This window comes from Oreochromis aureus, linkage group 17 (assembly GCF_013358895.1).
Source record: "Oreochromis aureus strain Israel breed Guangdong linkage group 17, ZZ_aureus, whole genome shotgun sequence".
Taxonomy (NCBI): domain Eukaryota; kingdom Metazoa; phylum Chordata; class Actinopteri; order Cichliformes; family Cichlidae; genus Oreochromis; species Oreochromis aureus.
The window spans coordinates 31861659-31883558 of record NC_052958.1 but is presented as its reverse complement, the minus strand read 5'-3'; the positions used below and the strand labels follow the sequence as shown (position 1 = coordinate 31883558).

The following is a 21900-nucleotide window of genomic DNA, read 5'->3' as shown; positions in this document are numbered from 1 at the left end:
AACTAGCTAACATTATAGCCAACGGCTAAAACATTAGCACTAAAGACCTACACAGAATATATCCCCATAGACATACAAATAACATAATTTAAGTTTGATGAGTTTAACTGCAAAGCAGATAATGCTATTAGAAATTGAAATAAAGTAGAAAAACTTACTTTTTGGCATATAAATTACTTTTTTGTGTGTTAAATTGTCTGTGTTTGACAAAATGTGCTGATTTTTCACATGTGATAGCAAAACTGAATTGGGCATGCACAGGATGAGTCACATCATTTGAAACTTAGCCCTGATTGGAGAAATTGGAAGTGTTACAACTGACCCACGTTACAACTATCCCTGCTCTCCCCTACTGATCTCTGCATAAAGTGCATTATTCAGATATGGCTGTGAAGGCCCAGGCCCCCTCTTTGTTGCTTTTAATTATACAAAAGCTCGTTGTATAAACTGATTTGCATAAAAGGAACATCAAAAAACGAGACAAAAATGATGCAGTGATGTGTAACATTAGAGAACAGAAAAGCTATTGAAGTGACCCTATTAATAAAACTGCTGCTTAAGCTTTGATGCAGGAACAAATTTGAAGAACCTTAATTTTAAAAAAATGTGCTTTGCTCATTGTAACTTCAGTTGGCTGTTAGACCTCCATGGTGCAAAATGATAGATATGCAGGATTCGACACGAGAAGGCTGTTAGAAGAACAAGTTCACCTTAAATCTGAGATTTGGATCAGTGGGTATGGGCGTAATTTTGTGATGTTCTCATGTATGCAGCCTGATATACGCTAAAAAAGATTTTTTTTATAAAGTGGGAAATGTTTGGTGTCCACCGTAAAGCAAACACATTTGAATACAATTTTTTTAAAGAAAAAAAAGTTATAGCGATTTTTTTGTAACAGCTTCCTACAGGGGAAAGCTTCCTAAAGAGTTAAACATCAAGTGCGCTCACTGCGCCGTGGTGGTGGCACTAAACCAGTCCTGGGACTCCCAGAAGGAACTCTTAATATTCTTTCATCTCAGTGAGGGAGGCAGTGCGTTGGACTCGGACCTGCGACAGTATCGAAGAAAAAAAAAGAAAAAGAAAAAAAAGGAGCCTTTCCTCCTCTTATTCACGGCTCCATTCTTTTGCCTCCATCACTTGGCGGAGGACAGGTGGCGTTTGAGCATCCTCTTCCTCCCTCCGCTGGGCACCGGCCTGCCTCTGTACACTGTAACAGCAAGGCTACTCGGTGCGGCGCAGCGCACCGGAGCGCAGCTGGAGGAGAGCAGAGGGGAGAAGCGAACAGGAGAGCAGAAGAGGGGGAGGAGGTGGAGGACGGACGGACTGCTACCCTCAGACAGGCGGGATTATACCCCACAGCATCCCGTCGCTTCAACATGCCTCGGGGGAATAAAAGACTTGCTGGGATTACCGCCCTGATCGCCTCGTTGCTGCTCGGCTCTTGTGGGACAGGTGCAGGTGAGCGGCACCGTACGCCTCTGGCGCTGTTTAGGAGCGATGTAGAGTGTGGTGTTTTCTTGAAAGTCATCCCTGTGGTTTACTATTCCACCTGGACTCACTCATCTCTAATGAATGAGAAAAATATGTTTGGACGGTTGTAAACACGCCCGCTAATTAGCCTGCCAGCTGGCAAAAAAGAAAGAAAAAGTAGACAAAATGTATCTTCGTCTTTGTTCTCATATATTCAGCAGATTGTTAATTCACAAAAACCTGAAAGGGCTATTATAAATAACTCTAATAACTCATAAAACACATTACAGTTTATTTATTTGGATTTAATTTCTTGATTATTTTTTCGAGTCATTATGGTACAAATGATTTTAAGAGGAAGAAATATTTTGTGTCTGCCCTGCGAAAGCTTTAACTGATCTGACCCGTTTCTCCGGGTTTGGCAAGGAGAAGCTCAGCGCAGTAAATTTAGTGAATTAAACAGTTGGCTGGATCTTATCCGACCACCACGGGGGCTTGTTGTTGAAAGGGAGCGCACATCCTCTGGGGATTTACGGCTGTCAAGTTTTAAGAGATAGGGAATTCAAGTTGCCTTCTTATTTTATAATTTTTCAGCATTTGATGTTTTCTCATGAGAAGGAGAGTGGGAGAGACTGTGCGCTCGTTCTGGAGAGGCAGGGAAGCTGTATAGGATCCTGGAGCTTCTTTAAGGTTCAGAAAAAGATCCTTAAAAAGTGATTTCTTGGTGTGAGGAGATTTCTTTAAAAGAAATCACTGAACATGTCTGTATTACAGATATAGAATTTTTGTCTGCAACAAGTGTGCTACATCTCCTATTCACTGCTGCTGTTCAGTCTGTGAGTACATATGAGCTGTTAGTTTTTGATGGGAGGAATTTAGTGAATAGTTCCAGGACCTCCACAGTTGAAGTGGCTCAGTAAGATGTCATGGCCCCGTCCTTCCCACTGTAATGACTGCACTCTACTTCCCCAATACTGTAAATAAGGGGAGCCTTGTATGTGACATCTCAGATTTAAAAACAAAACAAAAGGATCAGATGGTTTTGTGCACACAACTGGCTAAAAAAAAAAAAAAAAAAATCAGGAGGACGACTGTAAAGATGGGCATCCACAGGCATAGCACTTTCTCAGCTGTATTGATTGTTTGGATAGATAGTGGACGTATTTATATTACTGACTGAAAATGACCTAAATTTAGATGAAAAGACAGTGTTGGTGCGGACCCACTTTGTTCTGGTTCATGAAGCCTAAGACAAACAGGAAACAATCGCAAAGCCAGCAATTTCACTTTGCTTCATATAGTTGATCTACAGAGTAATGTGTATTAGTGGGAGTCTTTATCATCCGTCTAACAATCTGTCGTCTGTCCATATTATGCTTCCTAAGCAATGAGCAGGTGTCAGCTCAGTAACGAACTGCCATCTCATTCATCATGTTTTCTACAAGGAGGATGGGATGCTTCTGTCCATTCTGTAATAGTCTCTATCTGTCAATATACCCACTTTGTCACACAAGCACGCACACACTGAGCCAATTTCTCTAACTTTTCCAAAATGAAAATATAACATACCCACCTGACAAACTGAATGAACAGCTGTGTGATGGTGAGGAAGTGAACTGCTGAACTTGTCACTTTTCAGAACAGCTATGAGTCAGTTCATTTCCCAATGTGGACAGACAACATGTTACACAAACTAATTCTTTCTTTAGCGACCCAGTCCTTACCCTAACTAACTCCCAAAGCTCAAGCAAAGACTTCAGCCTTGGAGACAATAAGATGTTTGTCTTATGTCTCTACTTAAAGTCAAGGTATCTGTGATGACACAAAAGGTGCTGAGGTAGAAGGTTTTAGATGCTGTTTAATGACCAAACAATGACTTTGATTGAAATCATCTTTGCTATTTGTGTGTAGCATCAGTTTAGGCAGAACAGCTGATCTTAGTGCCAGCACACATAAGCCCGTGGCTGAGTTGCCATTCATCTATAAATCCAATCGGCATAAGTCATATCAGGCATGGTATTTATGCTGCTTTAGCCTGCATACAGCTGCTGCAGATGTGCAAGCTACTTTGAAACCCACCTCCACCACAGCTGCTTCATTCCGCGGTGCTTCTGACCTCATTAGCGTCATATCTGTTGTTGCTGATGCCTGCTCTGTTCTCTTTGAGCTCGCTCTGCATGTATGCACAGAGAAGGACAGAGAGGTCCCAGAAAGAGCAAATGTGAACAAATGTAAATTGCTGAAGATGGAAATAAAAATCTTTTGACGTAGTCCTGACTGAAATACGTTTTTCATCCACTGACTCACGATCACAAGCCCAACACAAAAGATGGTGATACCTAAAGTGAATTTACAGTACAATACAGTCACTTTAAGGTGAGAATAATGCAGACAAATCCAATGATTTTTCATACCTAAGTTGCAAAGTAGGCCAAGAAAAGTGTTTTGTGTCGTGATTGTCAACAGCCACAGTGGAAATGAAAAGTTTTACTTTCTCACCCAGCACTCATCCTCTGCTAATCAATTCATAAAGAGGAGAATTTTTTTTCAAGGCTCTCTTACCATTAAACATACATTTCTAATTGGGGGTTTTAATGGCCGTTTAAGAACATTATGCAACTGTCGCTGCTGCTAGTTACAAACAGAGGTCACCTGCTGGATAAATATGTCATTTTAAACATTTGAGTAAATGACCAAGGCTATTATTTTTTCCCATAGCGAAGACTCTCAGCACGGCATCTTCACCCCTTAGATCATTAGCATCATCAGCGGCACCACCATTATCATCTGTGAGAAACAGTCTCCTTCCTCCCACACACACCCTCCCTGTTTGCTTTGTTTTATTTCACAATACAGGTAGACACATTTCTTTTTGCATTTTTCTCAAACTTGAAAGAAAACACAATTTTTCTTTATCTTCTTTTTGATTATTGCACCGGCAGGGGCACCAAGGTAGCACAGGATGCGTTTCATCTCTCAGATGGCTGAGGGTAGAAGTTTGATTATTTAAATAGCCGAGGCTGGGACGACGACGACTTTAAGGTGTTGTTATTTTCTAAGAGTGCTGGAAATTCGTCTCCACCAGTCTCAGCCAGACAGAAAATAAAAAAATATGCTGGGGGAGAAGTTGATTTAAATTTGTGCCTGGCTCCCCGCTTCATATGGGAACAGCCCTGTCTCATCAGAATTTATTACTTTTCAATGAGCTGGTGGTTTGCACAGAGAGAACTAAAACCACGGAATAAAATCAATTTGATGTGAATGTGTCTCTGCAAACCATCCCTGTCCTTTATGGTTTGTGAGGTTTAGAGAGCCAGTATGTGGCAAAAGAGCAAAGTAGTTAAGTATAAATTGCCCCTTATTTTTATGTCATGTATTTAGCAGATGTGGAGTCATGAAGAGGTTCTGATTAAACCAAGGTTGCACAAAGGTGGCAGTACCTGGTGGTGTGAGCCTGGAACTGTCAGTCATGAATCTAGATTTATTAATCCAGGGACAAGTAGTTAAGCCATAAAAGTGACAGAGAACTGCAGTCCATCCATCTGCCTTTGTAACCTCTGGGATTTTGTATTTGCCCAAGGCCAGCTCCCCAGCGGACGTCTGCCTGCCTAAAAACAGACCCATTCATCAAATGGGCCTGTCATTATATCAGATGACTTGTTATCGGTCCAAGAATTGGCCACATTCTGCTGAGGTCACTACTCACTGTCACTCTCTGGAGCAGCAGGAAAGCAGAAACTGTAGTCATCAGCTATTAGCAAAACCACACTGTGATTACCGTCACATGACTGCCTGTGAGAAATACTTGACTCTATCTTCAGCTTTGATGATTTAGGTTTCCAATGTTTGTGTCTAAGAAGGAACTAAAATACTGGAAAACTACAAACTTCAAAACTTTTGTTAAACTTAGTCTTACTTAAGGTCTCCTTTGTTGTGTTTCTGGAGCTTTCAGTCATACATCACATTATCTCTATAATTATTTATTTATGTTGCCACTAAATTGTAGAAGTTAGGCAAACTCTGCAATGCAAGCAAATCTGCAGAAAAAGCTGCTAAATGAAAGATGTGATGAGATTCTTATCTGCTGTTTCAAATAAGTGTAGTCTGAACCTTTTGATCAAACATATTTTTGAAACAAAGCAATAATTAATAATTAATAAAACAACATCCTTTTTTTAACTCAAGTTTTTTTTTTCTTACAGTCCTTCTTTTATATTACAGCATTGAGCAGAAAGTTTCAACCATGGTTGCTGGAAATAAACCTACCAAAAACTTATGTTTCTGCTTTGTTGCTAAACAAAAATTTCAAACCTGCATTACATTTTAACCACCTGGGGGCAGTGCAACCCTCATAGCCTGTATAAAAGACGGCTTTACCATCACGGTCTGAAAACTGAAGCCACTGCAAAAGCACCTTAAAGCTGCACACTGTCCAGCATATTATACTAATAATAACGACACTAATAATAATTTGTTATATTAAAAACAAAATAAACTAACTAAAAAAAGTAGCAATACAAATAGTAATACATAGAAATGTCAATAATATATTACACAATATGTTATTGTACAATATATTATTAATATTATATATCTGATAGATAATTCTCTGTGTTTTATTGTATCCTAGAAAGTCACAGCATGTGGTATAAAGATTTCCTGTATCTGTCCTTGTAACAGTGGAGCTTTCAGTCTGTTACAGATGCTTCTCTGCTGCCCATCCACTAAGTGTTGTGCGGGGTGGTCAGGATAATCCATGATAACAGTTTTCTGACTGCTTCTTCATAGAAGACTCTGGGAGAACAGCCCTAATATTGCTTGTCTATCAGCTCAGAAGGACCATAATAAAGATCAAGTTGGTTGCAACCAAGCCCATAAACTCATCAGGTGTTTTCTTAGTGACAAGAAAGGCCTCAAAGTATTCTTGCCTTGCTTTTGACAAGTGGCTACTATATTAGCACGCCATGTACCTTGATTTGTCAGTCAGATCCACCACTCTGCTACATCCCTCACATGCTCTTAAGGATTGTTTTGAGTCGACTGTGTGGGAGGTGATCTGTGACGACCACGGAGAGGACATCGACAGCCTTACTACATGCATTACTGACTATACTAATTTCTGTGTGGATAACACCGTACCTACCAGGACTGTACGGTGTTTCTCCAACAACAAACCTTGGATTACCCCAGAAATTAAAGCTGTCCTCAAGCAGAAGAGGAGGGCCTTCAAATCCAGAGACAAAGAGGAGTTGAAAAGGGTGCAGAGAGACCTGAGGGGACTGATAAGGAATGGGAAGGACAGCTACAGGCAGAAGATGGAGAACCAGCTTCAGCAAAATAACGTTGGTGAAGTCTGGAGAGGCCTCAGAACCATCTCAGGCCACAAACATCAGAACTCTCTGCCTGGGAGGGATGTGAGGTGGGCAAATGAACTGAATCATTTCTTCAACAGATTTGATTCAGCCATGAGGCAGTCTCCAACATTGGCTGCAGACTCACCCACGCCCACTGCTGCTGTTCCACCTCTGACACCTCAGACACTTCACACCTCCTCTACTCACCCTGCTCACTCCTCCCCACCCCCAACAACAGCATCCAATACACAATCAACACAAGGCTCCAGCCTGTCTCTCTCAACCACCCAGGTTAGGAGGGAACTGAGGAGGATTAATGGCAAGAAGGCAGCGGGCCCAGATGGCATCAGCTCGAGGGTCGTCAGGTCCTGCGCGGACCAACTGTGGGGTGATGGAGCACCTCTTCAACCTGAGCCTGAGGCTGGGAAGAGTCCCACAGCTCTGGAAAACCTCCTGTGTTGTACCAGTGCCAAAGACTTCACGCCCCAAGGACCTCAACAGCTACAGGCCGGTGGCTCTGACATCCCACCTGATGAAGACCCTGGGCGGTTGGTCCTGGCTCAGCTTCGCGCCTTGTGAGCTCATCACTGGACCCACTTCAGTTTGCCTACCAGCCTGGCATTGGAGCGGATGATGCCGTCATTCACCTCCTACATCGTTCCCTCGCTCACCTGGAGACCGCTGGGAGCACTGTGAGAATCACGTTCTTTGATTTCTCCAGTGCCTTCAACACTATTCTTCCCTCGGTTCTGAAGGACAAGCTGGAGAACTCAGGAGTGGACCATCACCTCACTACCTGGATTTTGGACTACGTCACCGACCGACCACAGTATGTGAGGACTCAGGGCTGTGTGTCGGACAGGGTCGCGTCTGCAGTGCGGGGCCCCACAGGGAGCGGTTCTGGCTTCGTTCCTGTTCACCATCTACACTGCAGACTTCTCCCACAACTCCACCCAGTGCTTCCTGCAGAAGTTCTCTGATGACTCTGCAATAGTCGGCCTCATCACTGATGGGGACGACAAGGAGTACAGAGGACTGACTCAGGACTTTGTGGACTGGTGCCAGCTGAACTACCTCCAGATCAATGCCAGTAAAACCAAGGAGCTGGTGGTAGACTTCCGCAGGCACAAACATCCTCCACTGCAACCACTGAACATCCAAGGTATGGACATCGAGGCTGTGGACAGCTACAGGTACCTTGGTGTTCATCTGAACAACAACTCGACTGGACTCATAACTCAGACGCCCTCTACAGGAAAGGGCAGAGCAGGCTGTACCTGCTGTGGAGACTCAGGTCGTTCGGAGTGGAGGGCCCACTCCTGAAGACCTTCTATGACTCTGTGGTGGCCTCAGCCATCTTCTATGGTGTGGTCTGCTGGGGCGGCAGCTGGGGACAGGAAGAGACTGAACAGGCTGATCCGAAGGGCCAGCTCTGTTCTGGGATGCCCTCTGGACCCAGTGGAGGTGGTGAGTGACAGGAGAATGGCGGCTAAGCTGTCATCCCTGTTGGACAACATCTCCCACCCCATGCATGAGACTCTGACAGCACTGAGCAGCTCCTTCAGTGGGAGACTGCGGCACCTGCGGTGTGGGATGGAGAGATTTCGCAGGTCTTTCCTCCCCACTGCTGTCAGACTCCACAACAAAGACTTTTGCAGCTGATCAAACACACAAACCCTCACACGTGCAATAAGACTGCTATATGTGCAATTCTTGTGCAATTCTTCTTCTGACGAAGTTGTATTTTTGTATTCTCTTACTCAGTTGTATATAGCATTTGTATTTCTGTTTTATTCTATTGTATATATTATTCTATTCTATTTTATTCTATTGTATATAGTATTTTATTTTATTTTATTGGATTCCAGTGTTTTCTAATTTCTGCTACATAACTTTGCACTTTTGCTGTAACAAACCAAATTTCCCACCTGTGGAACTAATAAAGGTCATCTTATCTTATCTTGTCTTACATACAATAAACTATGAAAGTTCCTGTTATTGTGCTCTTGTCTGTTTTACACATGAACTTCATGTAATGCGAGTAGTTTTAATGACATAAAGGCTGTCCCTGTGTCACCTCACCAGCTGAGCCACCCATGATCACTGACACAGCAGTATGATTGGGTTCCTTCAGTTAGCAGGTAGCTCAAGAGACACAGGAACTGTGCAAAAATATTGGGATGTTCTCTGCTGTTCTCTGGTAATATAAAGCACAGGGAAACATGTTAGGATTTTAACGGTGACTAATTGTCAAAAAACAATTGCGATTAACAGATTTGTTGACCTGGAACTTCCCAGAGAGAGCATGAACATGTATTTGGCCACTTTCCAAATGTAAACCAAACGTCTCTGGATCGTACCTCAGCTTTGGCCATCCTGAGGAAACACTTTCAACCACTTAATGCCTAATGAAGTGCACTGCAGGTTTTTACTGCTTTGTTTTGCTGAAACACTTGTTAGTGACAAGCTAAGAAACCAAAACAGTGACTTAAAAGGTGCTAAAATATTCCTTAGAGCTGAAGGAAACAGCTTTGCATAACTCTCTGTGGGTTTTGTCAGCATATGCAACACCTTTGACATAACCATCTAAGTCATTGCCATCTTAACAATATCGATTATTTCAGTGAGTAATGCAAGAGTTGCATCAATATTTTAGTGGAATTAATGTTTATGTGCTTGCTTTGAGCCCAAGATCTTTCCTACTGCTCTTCACAGTTTTAAGGTTTCCCAACTGCTTTTGACAGTCTCATGTGGAGAATAATGTGTTCTTCCATCCAAATTCAATAGATGATATGGCTACAAAGTCATTTATTATTAAAGGAAGGGTCATGCGAGCTGACCCTTAGAAGAATGCGCTGTATTTCTGTTAACGTAATGGAGGAGGAGAAGCTTAGGAGATTAGCGTATGGTGGTAGCAGGCCTGAGAAATCACCAAGAAAGTGGAGGAGTTTGGTTCACTGCCCTGCATGGACATTCGTTGCCTGCGCCCTTCGTCTTTAATCCATTCAGTGACACTACCAGCTCCTTCTCTCATTTCATCCATCAGTGGGTTTTCTTTGTGTGTGTGTGTGTGCATTCAGATTCATTTGTCTCTCCTCATCTCACCTTCACACAGCTGCTGCTCTGTGGTGCACAACAACACAAGTCCCACCAATGAAGTCCTGTTCAGTCCTGCATCATGATCTCACTCTGTATGGTATTACTGTAACAAAGGCTGGGGGTGGAGTAGCAGGGTGGTAGGTGAATAATAACCTACTTAACCGCTTGTATTATTGTATAAATCCACTTCGAACTGCCTCGAGAAAAACAAACTGAAGTTTTTGGTAAAAAAACAAAAATTTGACTCTTAATCATGTTACCCTGTGTGCAGTATCGCATGTATCGCATTCTCCTTCGTTCCTCTCTAAACCAGGTAAACAGGAAATCATCGTCACATCAAACCTAATCATAGTCGGTGACCTTCTCTGTTTTCAGTTTAATGAATATGTAAGAACCTCTTAAAATATATTGAGAACCCCAGCCGGCTGCGGCAGATGGCTGCCTCTCTCGCCAAGAAGTTTTCTTCCTGTTAAAAGGGAGTTTTTCCTTCCCACTGTTGCCAAGTGCTTGGTCATGGGGATATCATCTAATTGTTGGGATTTCTCTGTATTATTGTGGGTTCTTCCCTTACAATAGAAAGCACCTCAAGGTGCCTGTTGTTGTATTTAGAATTATTTAGAATTATTTAGATTTAGATTAGAATGATTAGAAACTGAATTGAATTGAACTGGACTGAGTCATCAGCTGATTCCTTTGTTGTTCTCAGTAGTGCCTTTTTTGTTGCGTTTGTTTGCATTGCTTTGTAGTAGTGTTTACTCATAGTTACAGTAATGTGTGTTTTTATTAGCATGTTCTGTTCTGTTAGGTTTTGTTAAAACTGATGGAATGCTGTGTCAAAAACCACAAAGAGAAGAAAAGATTGTGAAAGGAACCCTCAATGTCACTTTGTATGAGAAGCAATATTGTCATTGTGGGCTATTATTTATCAGACAGGCCTTGAGAAACAGAAAGGTTTTTCAGTTGCAGGATGTCATCCAAGGAAACTCTGCTTCTCACAGATCAATATATACAATAAAATATGAGTCAAAGGCACGTCGATACAACATTTTAGTGTGAAACATCACAATAAAACGTTATTTGGAAATGACTGCCTGTCACACAAATTATTGTGCCTGAATATAAAAGAATTCACCCCTCGCTTCTGGAAGTTCACATTTTATATGTGATTTGACACCTTTTTCTCTTCTTCTTCTTTAGGCTCCTCCTATTTGGGTCACCACAGCAGCCCATCTACCTACATTTTGCTATATCCTTAGCAGCCTCTTCTTTCATGCCAACCTGTCACTACACTCCACTCCACGACATTGGTGAATTTTTTCCACATTTTTCCCTCATGTCGTGCAGCTACCCATCCAACATCCTTTCTATTCATCTTTCAACGCATATACACCTAACCTTGCCTCTCTAACTGTGTCTCCAAACCACTCAGTCTCAGCTGTCCCACTTATGTACTCTTTTCTAATCTTGACTGTCCAATGAAAATATCAACATCTCCAGCTCTGCCTCCTGTTATTCTTTTTTGCCACACATTATAGCAGGTATAACAACAGTCTTGTAAACCTTCTCTTTCACTCTATCCTTCTGTCATGAATCACCCGTAGCACTCTTTTCCACCCATTCCTGCAGTCTCTTCTCCACCTCTCTTTTGCACTGTCCATTGCATTGGATGTATTTACACTAATGTACCTTTTATACCTCTACTCCTTGTATCGTCTCTGTCACCCCTCTCTCTCTGTCACCCCCCTCTCTCTGTCATTTTCACATGTGCACAATGTCATCTGCAAACATCATAGTACACAGAGACTCCTGCCTGAACACATCTGCCACCTTGAACCTATCAGTCAGTCTGCTCCCACACCTCACCAGTCTCTCAATCTCCTCATGTATATCTTGCACCATACTTTCATGCTTCTCAGCCACTCCTGTATTCCTCATGCAGTACCACAGTTCCTCTCTTAGCACTCTATCATATGCTTTCTCTAAATCCACAAATACACAGTGACTTTCTCTGTACTTCTCCATCAACACTCTCAAAGTAAACACCACATGGGTGGTTCTTTTTTCTCAGCGTGAAGCTGAGAGCCACTACTGCTGCTCACTGATTGTCACCTTAACCAAGCTTCAACAACTCTTTCCCATGTCTTCATGGTGTGGCACATCAGGTTTATCCCTCTGTAATTACCACAGCTTTGCACATCAACTCTGTGCTTGAAAATCAGTACCAGTACACTTCTTCTCCATTCCTCAAACATTCTCTCATTCTATATTCTGCTCACTTTTTCTTTTCTAACTTTTGAATACTTTCTTCTATTTCCTCATTCCATCACCAAGTCTCCTTGTCCTCCTTTCTTTGTCCAGAGGTTACACTGAACACCTTCTTGGTTTACCTCACCAATAGCTGAACTTCCGCAGTCATCTGGCTCTTCCTTACCATCCAGAGCCTGTCTCATTTCCTCCCTGAATTCTGTGCAACATTCTTTTTATTTCAGCTTCCATCTTTTAATCCTTGGCTTTAAGTTAACTCACTTTCTCTCCTTAGTTTCCAAAGTCATCCTACACACTGTCCTCTAATAAGATGCAGTCCTTCTTAAAGTAATTGTTCACTATAGCCATTTCCACCCTTTTCACAAAATTTAGTACCATCAGTCCTTTTGCACTTCTTTCTTTAACACCATACCTACCCAACACCTCCTCATCCGCGCCTGTTCCCTTCACCTACATGTCCATTTAAATCTGCTCCAGTTCCTCTTATTTTCTGACTTCCAACCTGTGGGGCATGCATACTGACAACATTCAATATCAGCACTTTGATTTCCAGCTTCAAGCTCATGATCTTTTCTGTTGATCTATTCATGATCTATTCTGTTTCAGTTCCTGTCTATACCATGGTAAGATGCACCACTGATGCTCCTGGCATTGGTTCCCTTCCATCTGATCTCCTGCGCACACAATATACCTACCTTTCTCCACAATAACAGACACCTCTCTCCCCTTACTAGTTCCTACTCTCACCTCAGCAAGCCTGCCTTTCCTTCTTTCTCACTATCTCCTAACACACTTTTCCTTCTCATCTTTTTTATTTTTGTCCAACATTTTCCGCTGACACCCTGTTGGCCAACAGCACCAGAGGCGGTCATTGTTAACCCGGGCCCTTAACGATCCTGCACAGACATTCTTTATTGTCTGCATGTTTGACTTGGTAAAGATTTTATGATGAATGCCCTTCTGATGCAACCCTCCCCATTTATCCAGGCTTTGGACTGACACTATGAATACGCTGGCTTGTGGCTCCCTATTGCTGGATTGTGTGTGATTTGACACTGATCAGTAAAAATGACTGGTTGAAGTAGATGAATTTGTTCAGTGAAAAAAAACTTTCTGTGGTCAAGATATGTACTGTCTCTGGAGGGTAAATGTCCTGCAAGAACTGAGAAAACAGAGGAACATGTCAAGTGAGCTACTTGACGTGTTCCTCTTTTTTCTCAGTTGTACGCTCCTAGTGTGGACAGTGGTTAGCAGTGCTGCCTTGCGCCAAGAAGGTTTGACCACACCAGCTGTGGAGATGCAAGTTCTGCCTGAGTGGAGTTTTGGGAGTAAACAATATAATCAAATCAAATATGAAGAATACCAAATGTCTCTATATTTGCAGTTAATGTCAAAGGAGCAGTTCCAACCCAATCGAAGCGACTGTGCTCTCAACAAAATAATAAGTCTTGTACAGCAGTGCTTCCCAACCTTTTGGAGCCACGGCACATATTTCACATTAGAAAAATCACACGGCACACCACCAAACAAAACATCACAAAAAACATAATAATTTTTCCCCGTGCACCAGGTATAGTGGAATTGGCTCCGTTTGTACGCAGTATACCATTTTTGCTTTCCTCTGACTACTACTCATGCTAGGGCCTTCATCTAGAATTTTCTCCAGGACTCAGGTCAAATTGATTACTTTTTCTTTTCAAATATTTATCTATTGCTATGACACGCTGCATTGTCTCACTCACAGCACGACTATTATATAATTTCTTCTTTGTCTTCTTCTGTTTTACTGGAAGTTGGCAACCCATTTAATTTGAGCAGGTAGTTGTACTGCCCTCTAGTGGAAGAGAATGTAATTGTTCTGCACGTTACGCCGATCGCTTAGGGTACTAATCAGGTGGAACCAGATTATCTTCCGCGGCACATAGTGGTTGGGAAACACTGTCGTGCAGAGTGTAATCATCTCCTAAGGCCATGATCATATGTTTTTAAAGAAAGCTCTTCAGGTCCACTTTAAATTTCTTTTGTTTTTTCTTTGTCCAAGTTCTACCATTTTTTTGTGAAATTCAGCTGTGGGTTTTGCAAAATCTTGCCGACAGAGAAATGAACAAACACCACATAAAACAAACTTCTGTTGATGCTCCATCTTGGCTCTCCATCTTGGCAGAGGAACAACAGTCATTTTAGCAGATGCCCAGTAATGATGTTCATTCAAGTGACAAAACCTTCTAGTGGCCATAGGGACTAAGACTCTTGTCCACTGATAACTTCAGAGGGAGTGGTGAAGCATTGCCACTATAGTTTATAAAGGAAAGGGTTACTGTCATCCAAATGTTACACACTATAGTTGTTTTTAGATCTGTTGAGTTGTTGTAATACATCCAAATTGTCTGACAGAATTTGTGAAACTTGAGGTTTAGATAATGTACTTTTAAAAGGTAAAAAAAAGAAAGAAAAAACAATACTTTGCAAAACATCTTTAGGAAACACAGAAAAAAACTTATTACCCAACCCTGAATGCTGGAGGCAAAAAGGAAAGGAGGAAGCCGATTATAATTTGTAAGTCTGTTTGGTTTTTTTTTATATCACTTAATATTCTCTAAGGGAGAATGTCTAGAAAGAAAAGTATGCCATTCAGTGTATTTTTCCTTATTTTGAAATGCTGAAATGATCCATTAATGATATTTTCATCACATACTCCACATGTCTCCTTCTGGGTCCATTAGTAAGTGTGATGTAACCAGCAGCAATTCTTCCAATCTGCATAAGACTGACATATTTCATAGTGAATGATACTAAGTTTTCCTGCTTACTACCAATGTGTTCATTCATTTTTTTTAATTACTAGTTTCGGCATGTGCTGTAATATGATAAGGGTTAAAGCTTACACATGTTTTAATTGTGCCTTTGTTACAGTCCCTTTTGATGATATAATTTCCTGATTGGGTCTGCCTCCCATGAGTCCTCATGTTAAACGGCAGTGATGTTTTCATGCCGTGTCAAAAAAGAGCGGTTGATTATGTTGCATGGGAAGGTGAATTTATGCGTGTTTTATAGCTTAATGTGATTTTCTAACTTCGGAGGGCTTCGATCATGAGTCAGCAGAATTACTGGCCTGGTGTGTTGCTAATAGACAGATGAAGGGCTGGTATGGAGGAACTAACGTTTCTCTCATTGTTAGCAGTCAGCCCTGCAGCACAGCATCTCACTTGAGCTGTCAGACTGTCAGGCTGTGGTCTGCAGCCAAAGAAGGCACAGGATTCATATCGTTCTCAGCCAAACTGCATTACCACGCAAACTTTTCCTTTGACTTTCATGGCCGCGAAATAGTAATGATTATGGATGACTCAACAGAATAGTCTTATTTCACAACTTCTGCAGGGAAAAGAGAGATAGGAAGACACAACAGGAGAAGTGAGCTTGCTCCAAAAGGCTTTAGGAAAAGATCAATCGTAGCTCAGTTCCGTTCAGTGACAACATAAGTTGTTCTGGAGAGTTTAGTTATTGGTTTAGCAGCTGGAACTGTGCCAAAGAACACAGAGAGGACTTAAAGAGGTATGCTTTGGTTTGTCTGGGCAAGTTCATGATTTTGTGGATTATTTGGGGCCATCTTTAGGAATGGTCACATGCTGACCCATCATATATCATGGTGTGATTAACTGTGCAGAGGTACATGTTTAACTGAACCAGCTAAATGTCCACTGGATTTAAATTTCCAGATGAACTGAATACATAACATTGTAACAAACTAACATGTACAAAAATGAGTGGCCTCGGTAGGGGGTTGGTTGCCAAACAAGCTTTTGGGCCTCTCTGTGTGGAGTTTGCATCTTCTCCCCATATCTGTGTGGCCTTTCTCCAGGTATTCTGGCCCTCACACCGTCTCAAGTGATTCTAAACAGGCTGTGAGGAAAGAATGTGATTGTTTTTCTTCCTCCATGTGACTAGTCCAGGGTGTACACTGCCCTCCCCAACTGGAACATGAAGTGGATAAGTGAAAGAGAATGTTTGGATGCATGGTAGGAAAGTTGCCACTTGCTTCATGATGCAATGCATATTGTTTTTGTCAGTAAATACTCTTTTGTAATTTTTTTTCAACTCTATCACACACATACACACACTTGCAGCCTCTGCACCAAATGGCTCTTCACAGTTTATTCTCAGCATCCAAAAACTTATCAGAGCCACAAGAGCTTCATGTGTGTTGGTCTGTTAATTTTGCTCAAAATAAATGTGGTAAAACGTAACTTCTTGAATGTGACGTCACATGGACCTGTCTGGTGCTTCAGCAGGAATGTCTTCACTGCATGTGTTCAATCATGCAACACATTTTACTCTGAACCACAGAAAGCCAGAGAAAAACACTGGGGATTACCAGTGTAGGGTATATCTTCTGGGCACCATGAATGTCCACACAAAATCATGGCAGTATATCTAACAGTTGTGGTATTTATGTCTAATCAGCATGGTGTATCCACAAACTGGCACTGCCACTTCTAGAACTGAAATGTTGTTTTTTCTCTTTTCCAGGACAAATACTTCTAACCACTTTTATAGTTGACACAACAACAATTCTCAACATTGCTGACATATTTTGTCAGTCGCTGTGACACAGAGATGACAAGACCCAAAACAAATGGTGCAGTGTGACAGTGCGAGGTCATACATGTGACATGTCACTCAGAAATTTCAGCCTGTCGCTACTCTGTGCAGGAGATAAATTAATGTCGCTGAGTCTGAAACTGTTCGCTGCTCTTCACCTGCTAACACTGCAGCCTCAGAGAAACACTTTAAATATTATGCATAACTTATTTCTTATTGCAAGCACAACATATGCAGCTTTCGGGGTGATCATGGCTCAAGAGTTGGCAGTTCATCTTGTAATCGGAAGGTTGCCGGTTCGAGCCCCGGCTCTTACAGTGTCGGTCGTTGTGTCCTTGGGCAAGACACTTAACCCATTGCTTACTGGTGGTGGTCAGAGGGCCCGGTGGCACCAGTGTCCGGCAGCCTCGCCTCTGTCAGTGCGCCCCAGGGCAGCCGTGGCTACAATGTAGCTTGCCATCACCAGTGTGTGTGTGAATGGGTGGATGACTGAATGTAGTGTAAAGCGCTTTGGGGTCCTTAGGGACTAAGTAAAGCGCTATACAAATACACGCCATTTACCATCTTTTCTAAAGGTCTGAATATTACTTCTTTATTTCTTGGGCAGGGATAGCTCAGTAGGTAGAGTGGTGGCCCCATGATCGGAAGGTCGGGGGTTCGATTCCCCTGAACAGCTACCCTGAGGTACCCCTGAGCAAGGTACCGTCCCTACACACTGCTCCCTGGGCGCCCAAAGGCTGACCACTGCTTCAGTGAGTGAATGGGTTAAATGCAGAGAGGAATTTCCCCACGGGGATCAATAAAGCACACTTTCTTTTCTTTCTTTTTCTTTTCTTTTCTTATAAATACATACATGTGAGACCAGACAGAATCTTTACTTGTAGGACACCTTTACATGTTTTAACACTCTTTGCTCAGATTGTGTCTCTGAGCATGTCAAAAACTTAAAGGGTACAGATTTAAAGACAACGCCTGTCTTCCTATTAGATATCCAATAACAAATTCAACAATATCTATGTAAAAGCAGCCTGGATTTACGTACATGCATTACAGCCAAAACAAACTAAAAAACCTTTTCTGGGGTAACCACAAAAATTATGATTACAAATTATGCATCATTTGATTTTCTTTAATTTAGCGTTTTGATGAACCTTTTTGTTTTGATCAAACAGTTTCAACGGTCAAACAAAATGCAGTGTAAAGAAGATTTCTGGTGACAGCTCTTTAGCAAAAGACTGTATTTTCCTCCCTCCTTAAGTGTCATGACATGTAGGTAGAAAGGACCCAAATGCAGACAACTTAAACAAAAAACTGACCTTTACTGAGGTGAAGCAAATAACTCCAGGAGGAAATATAGAAGGTGTAAAAACACAAACTTAATGAGGAAGGAAGAGATAACGATATGATTCGGCAAACAGAGCCTTTAACACATGAAGAAATCGAGGGAAGCTGAAACTAATTAAAACAACCAGATAAGGAAGTGAAAGTAAATACAAATCACAAGAGACGACTGATGATCAAAAATAAAGCAGGAAGTAAATAACTGGAAAGACTGAGTATAGAGAACTTGACATATGAGGGGGAACAAGGGCTCATAGAAAACAGATTGTAAGGAAGACAAGCTAATGAAAATTGTGAGGAAAGAATATAAGCAAATACTAAATAATCAAAACCTGGAACGAAGAAATAAGAGACACTAATAAATAAAAAGTCATTAAACCCAGAAGAACAATGAATTCCAATACAAATAACAACAGCAACAAAGCAGTACAGCTAAATACTAAGGAAAATACAAAGATACAAATCTAAAAGAATACAACAAACAAATAGTGAACAAGTTCAAGAACTCAAAAGCTCTGGGTCAGACCCAGGACCATGACAGTAAATATGTTTATAATAATAATACTTTATTATTATTTACAAGGCAATCCAGCTAGGAATTATGCTGCACAAAACACTGTTAGGAAAGTGATTTGTCAGTAAAGAAATGTAATTTCTGTGACATGTATTGCACAAGCTAAACCTAGACCTAGACGATACTATACACATTTGTGAACACAAATAGCTCTCAATAGTATGATATGAGATTAACTTGAATTATTCGAAACATGGTATGTAAAAGTAGAAATATGTATGTTTTTAGTGGTCATTAAATAACACAATGTCTAAAAGGAATACACCAGTCAAGGGAAACAAATTAAAAAATACATATCTGTTTTTATCTGCGCTTTTATTTACATTACTGATTGTAATTTGGAGACCAGACTAATTCCTAGATTAACTAAATTCGTGCCTTGTTCTGTTTACAATGTAAATAGGAATTCCTAAAATTTGAATGACAAAATTGATTAAAAGGATTTCTGCACCATATCACCACTTGAGGCGGTATTTTCTACCACGTTGCACCAGTGCAAATTAGGTCTCGGGGTTAAAAACAGTACCATCTGTATTTACAGTAACATGATTGTGTGTAAGATGTGGAAACAGAGAAATTTTTGTGACTGATCCTGTTGCATTTGTCTGCGAGTTCCTTTCTCACGGTACTAAATAGAAGTATACGAATATTTAATTAAAGTGTGCAAAGTGATTTACTAATGTTTTCAACACTCAGTCTACTACTAATTGCACCAATATTTAGTGCAGAAAAAAAGCATGTCTTATTTTTTGCACTTCATATTGAAATGGACTGATTGTGCCTGTGTTTAGAAAGTGGTGCAACTAATCACACCTATAAGCGCTATTCAGGGGTTGCATTCATAGACTATTTTACTTTGATTAGTAAATCTGGCAAAAGTATTGCATATAAAGATGCCAATTGTTGCGACGCACTTTGAGTAAAAGTTGCCAACACTCAGCTCTCTGGTATTAACATTAGCACATAAACTATGCACTGGGAGCTTCATGGCAAAGGAGCAGGGTCTGTAGTTGTTATGTGTTTGATTTGTTGGTTTGCTGAGAGAAACAGTGTTCTTGAAACAGACTTATTCCACTTCTATGTGGAAATTTACTAAGTGACAAAAACATACACTTAAATAATTAAGGCTCAGAATTCAGAGACTCAAAATAATAAAGACTTATTTCAAGCATAGCTTTAGTTTACTTGTAATAGTATTATATTAGGTTTCCGGTACTACAGGCTCTATCAGTGTTTGTGTTATTATTCCGCTGTCAAATCAAGTTAGTCCTTCTGTCAGTTTAGTCCTCAGTAAAAATTCTAAGCAAAACTTAAAGCTGGTTTTTAGTCTAATAAAGTTAGTGAGTGGCTGGGATTTCAAAGCATCTTATATATGATTGCTATATCACGTTATATCATGTTTGCCTGTGTTAATCAGTACTTTTCCCCCCTCACAGCCACCTTTCAAATGTCACAGCAACTCTAAAGAAGATCAGAGTTGCTTATTCAGAAATCTGATGATGTTTTACAGCACTCATGCCCTTTCTGCCATCATCTATATCTTGTTTAGTATCTCTGTCTGCTTTGGACTAAGCTAGACACGGCGGCATCAGAATGAATGACATGAAATGTGTTAGGTTGCATATGTTGTTTCCATAAATGAACTGAACTGAAAATCTGGAAAGATTCGCTGCTTAAAAAACAGCTGAAATCCCCAGTTATTAATGATGACTGTGCACATTTAGTGAAATAGAATCAGAATCCAGTCGCTCGAGCTTGAGTCCATGCTCACCCACTGGCTCGAGCAAGTATCTGCTGAAACAGGCACACACGAGACAACTGTACTGTTTCCTTGAAGCCTCTGGAGTGTCACATGTATGCTTTTTGCCACAGTGGATGATACACGAGGTTTTAAGGCCAAGTCTCACTGCCAACTCCTCACATATGGATGCTTGTAGAGGACCCCTGGGTGCTGCATTTAAATGCACTGAGTAAGCATAATTTTAAGCAGCAGGGTTAATGTTGTGCAGCATATTTTAACGTTAGGGAGTAAAAACTGTAGATTATTTAGCAACTGAAAACAAACTCAAAATGCTAAGATTCCAAACAGGACACAAACTGCAGTCTCCTGACTGACAGACTTGTGATTTACTTCACATCTATTCTTCCAAACTACCAGTCTCTACTGTTTATGATGCGATTATTGACGCTTGTTGTCCAAGAGTTCATTCTACCACATGAACAGCACAGTTTTATCCTCTTGCAAGAACATAGCAATGACAGTAGTTGCACACCTTTCTTTGTACCGTTATATTACTTTGTTTTGTTAAAATAATGACTGGCATAAAAAATAAGTTTTTAATATAATGGGTCACTTCAGTCATTAAATTAGTCTGCTTTGCTAACCTAATTGACTAAGATATTCATTGATTATTTTGCTAGCTACACCTGGGCTAAAACCTTAGTCTGCTAACAAGCTAAAGCTACATGTAACTTAGCTACACTATATAATTGCTGTTCAAAACGAGAAGTTAGAAAAAGCTCTTTAGCATAACTAGCAAAACCCACATCCATAAGGTGGGAAACAGCAGCTTTTTCAAATTCTTTATTCAGTATTTAGTGGTGAGTCAAAACAAAAGTCTATTGCAGACACAAATTCTGGTATCTGTTAAGTTATTTACGGGTATGTGGGGAAAAAAAGGCAGTTGGAGAATGTGGCTTATTCACAGGGGTTTATAAATATGAAAATCAAACAGGTTGGGATTTATAATAAAATTTTTTTTAAAAACATATAGATATTACTATTTGCTTTAGGTGTGACAATGTTGTGCAAAGGTTTGATGAGATTTGGCTCACCTGTTAAGGAGGACACATAAACAAGGTTACGCGTAATATTAGTAAACTACAGAAAACATCCTGGCATTTTACTTTTCATTTTTATACTGCATAGCTTAATTATCTGTTCTTGAATCTTAATTTTTCTGTAGGTGAGAAACATGTTTACTGTTTCCTATGTTATGAAGGGCTTACAAGTCACTGCTGTCCGTATGGTATTTGCATCAGTGCATTACGGCTTCAAAAAAAATGCTATGATGTTTTCCTGTTTTCCGTAGTTTACTAAAATTACTTTATTACTTTGTGCAACTGTTTGGTTGTGTTGTATTTTTTTTAAGCATTGCTGTTGTTTTAAAACATGGGCTACTGAAAGTAATGACAGTT

The 21900-nt window shown here is 40.7% G+C and overlaps 1 protein-coding gene across 1 annotated transcript in view; it reads left to right on the top strand.

Annotated features, from left to right (window-relative positions):
* The first annotated feature begins 942 nt into the window (after positions 1–942).
* The window catches only part of LOC116315490 (contactin-associated protein-like 4), a 110847-nt gene continuing 89889 nt past the window's right edge, over positions 943–21900 (top strand). Inside the window, exon 1 of the mRNA XM_039601506.1 lies at positions 943–1458. Within this exon, the coding sequence (XP_039457440.1) occupies positions 1377–1458 (82 nt within the window). The 5' untranslated portion in view covers positions 943–1376. The remainder of the gene's footprint in view (positions 1459–21900) is intronic.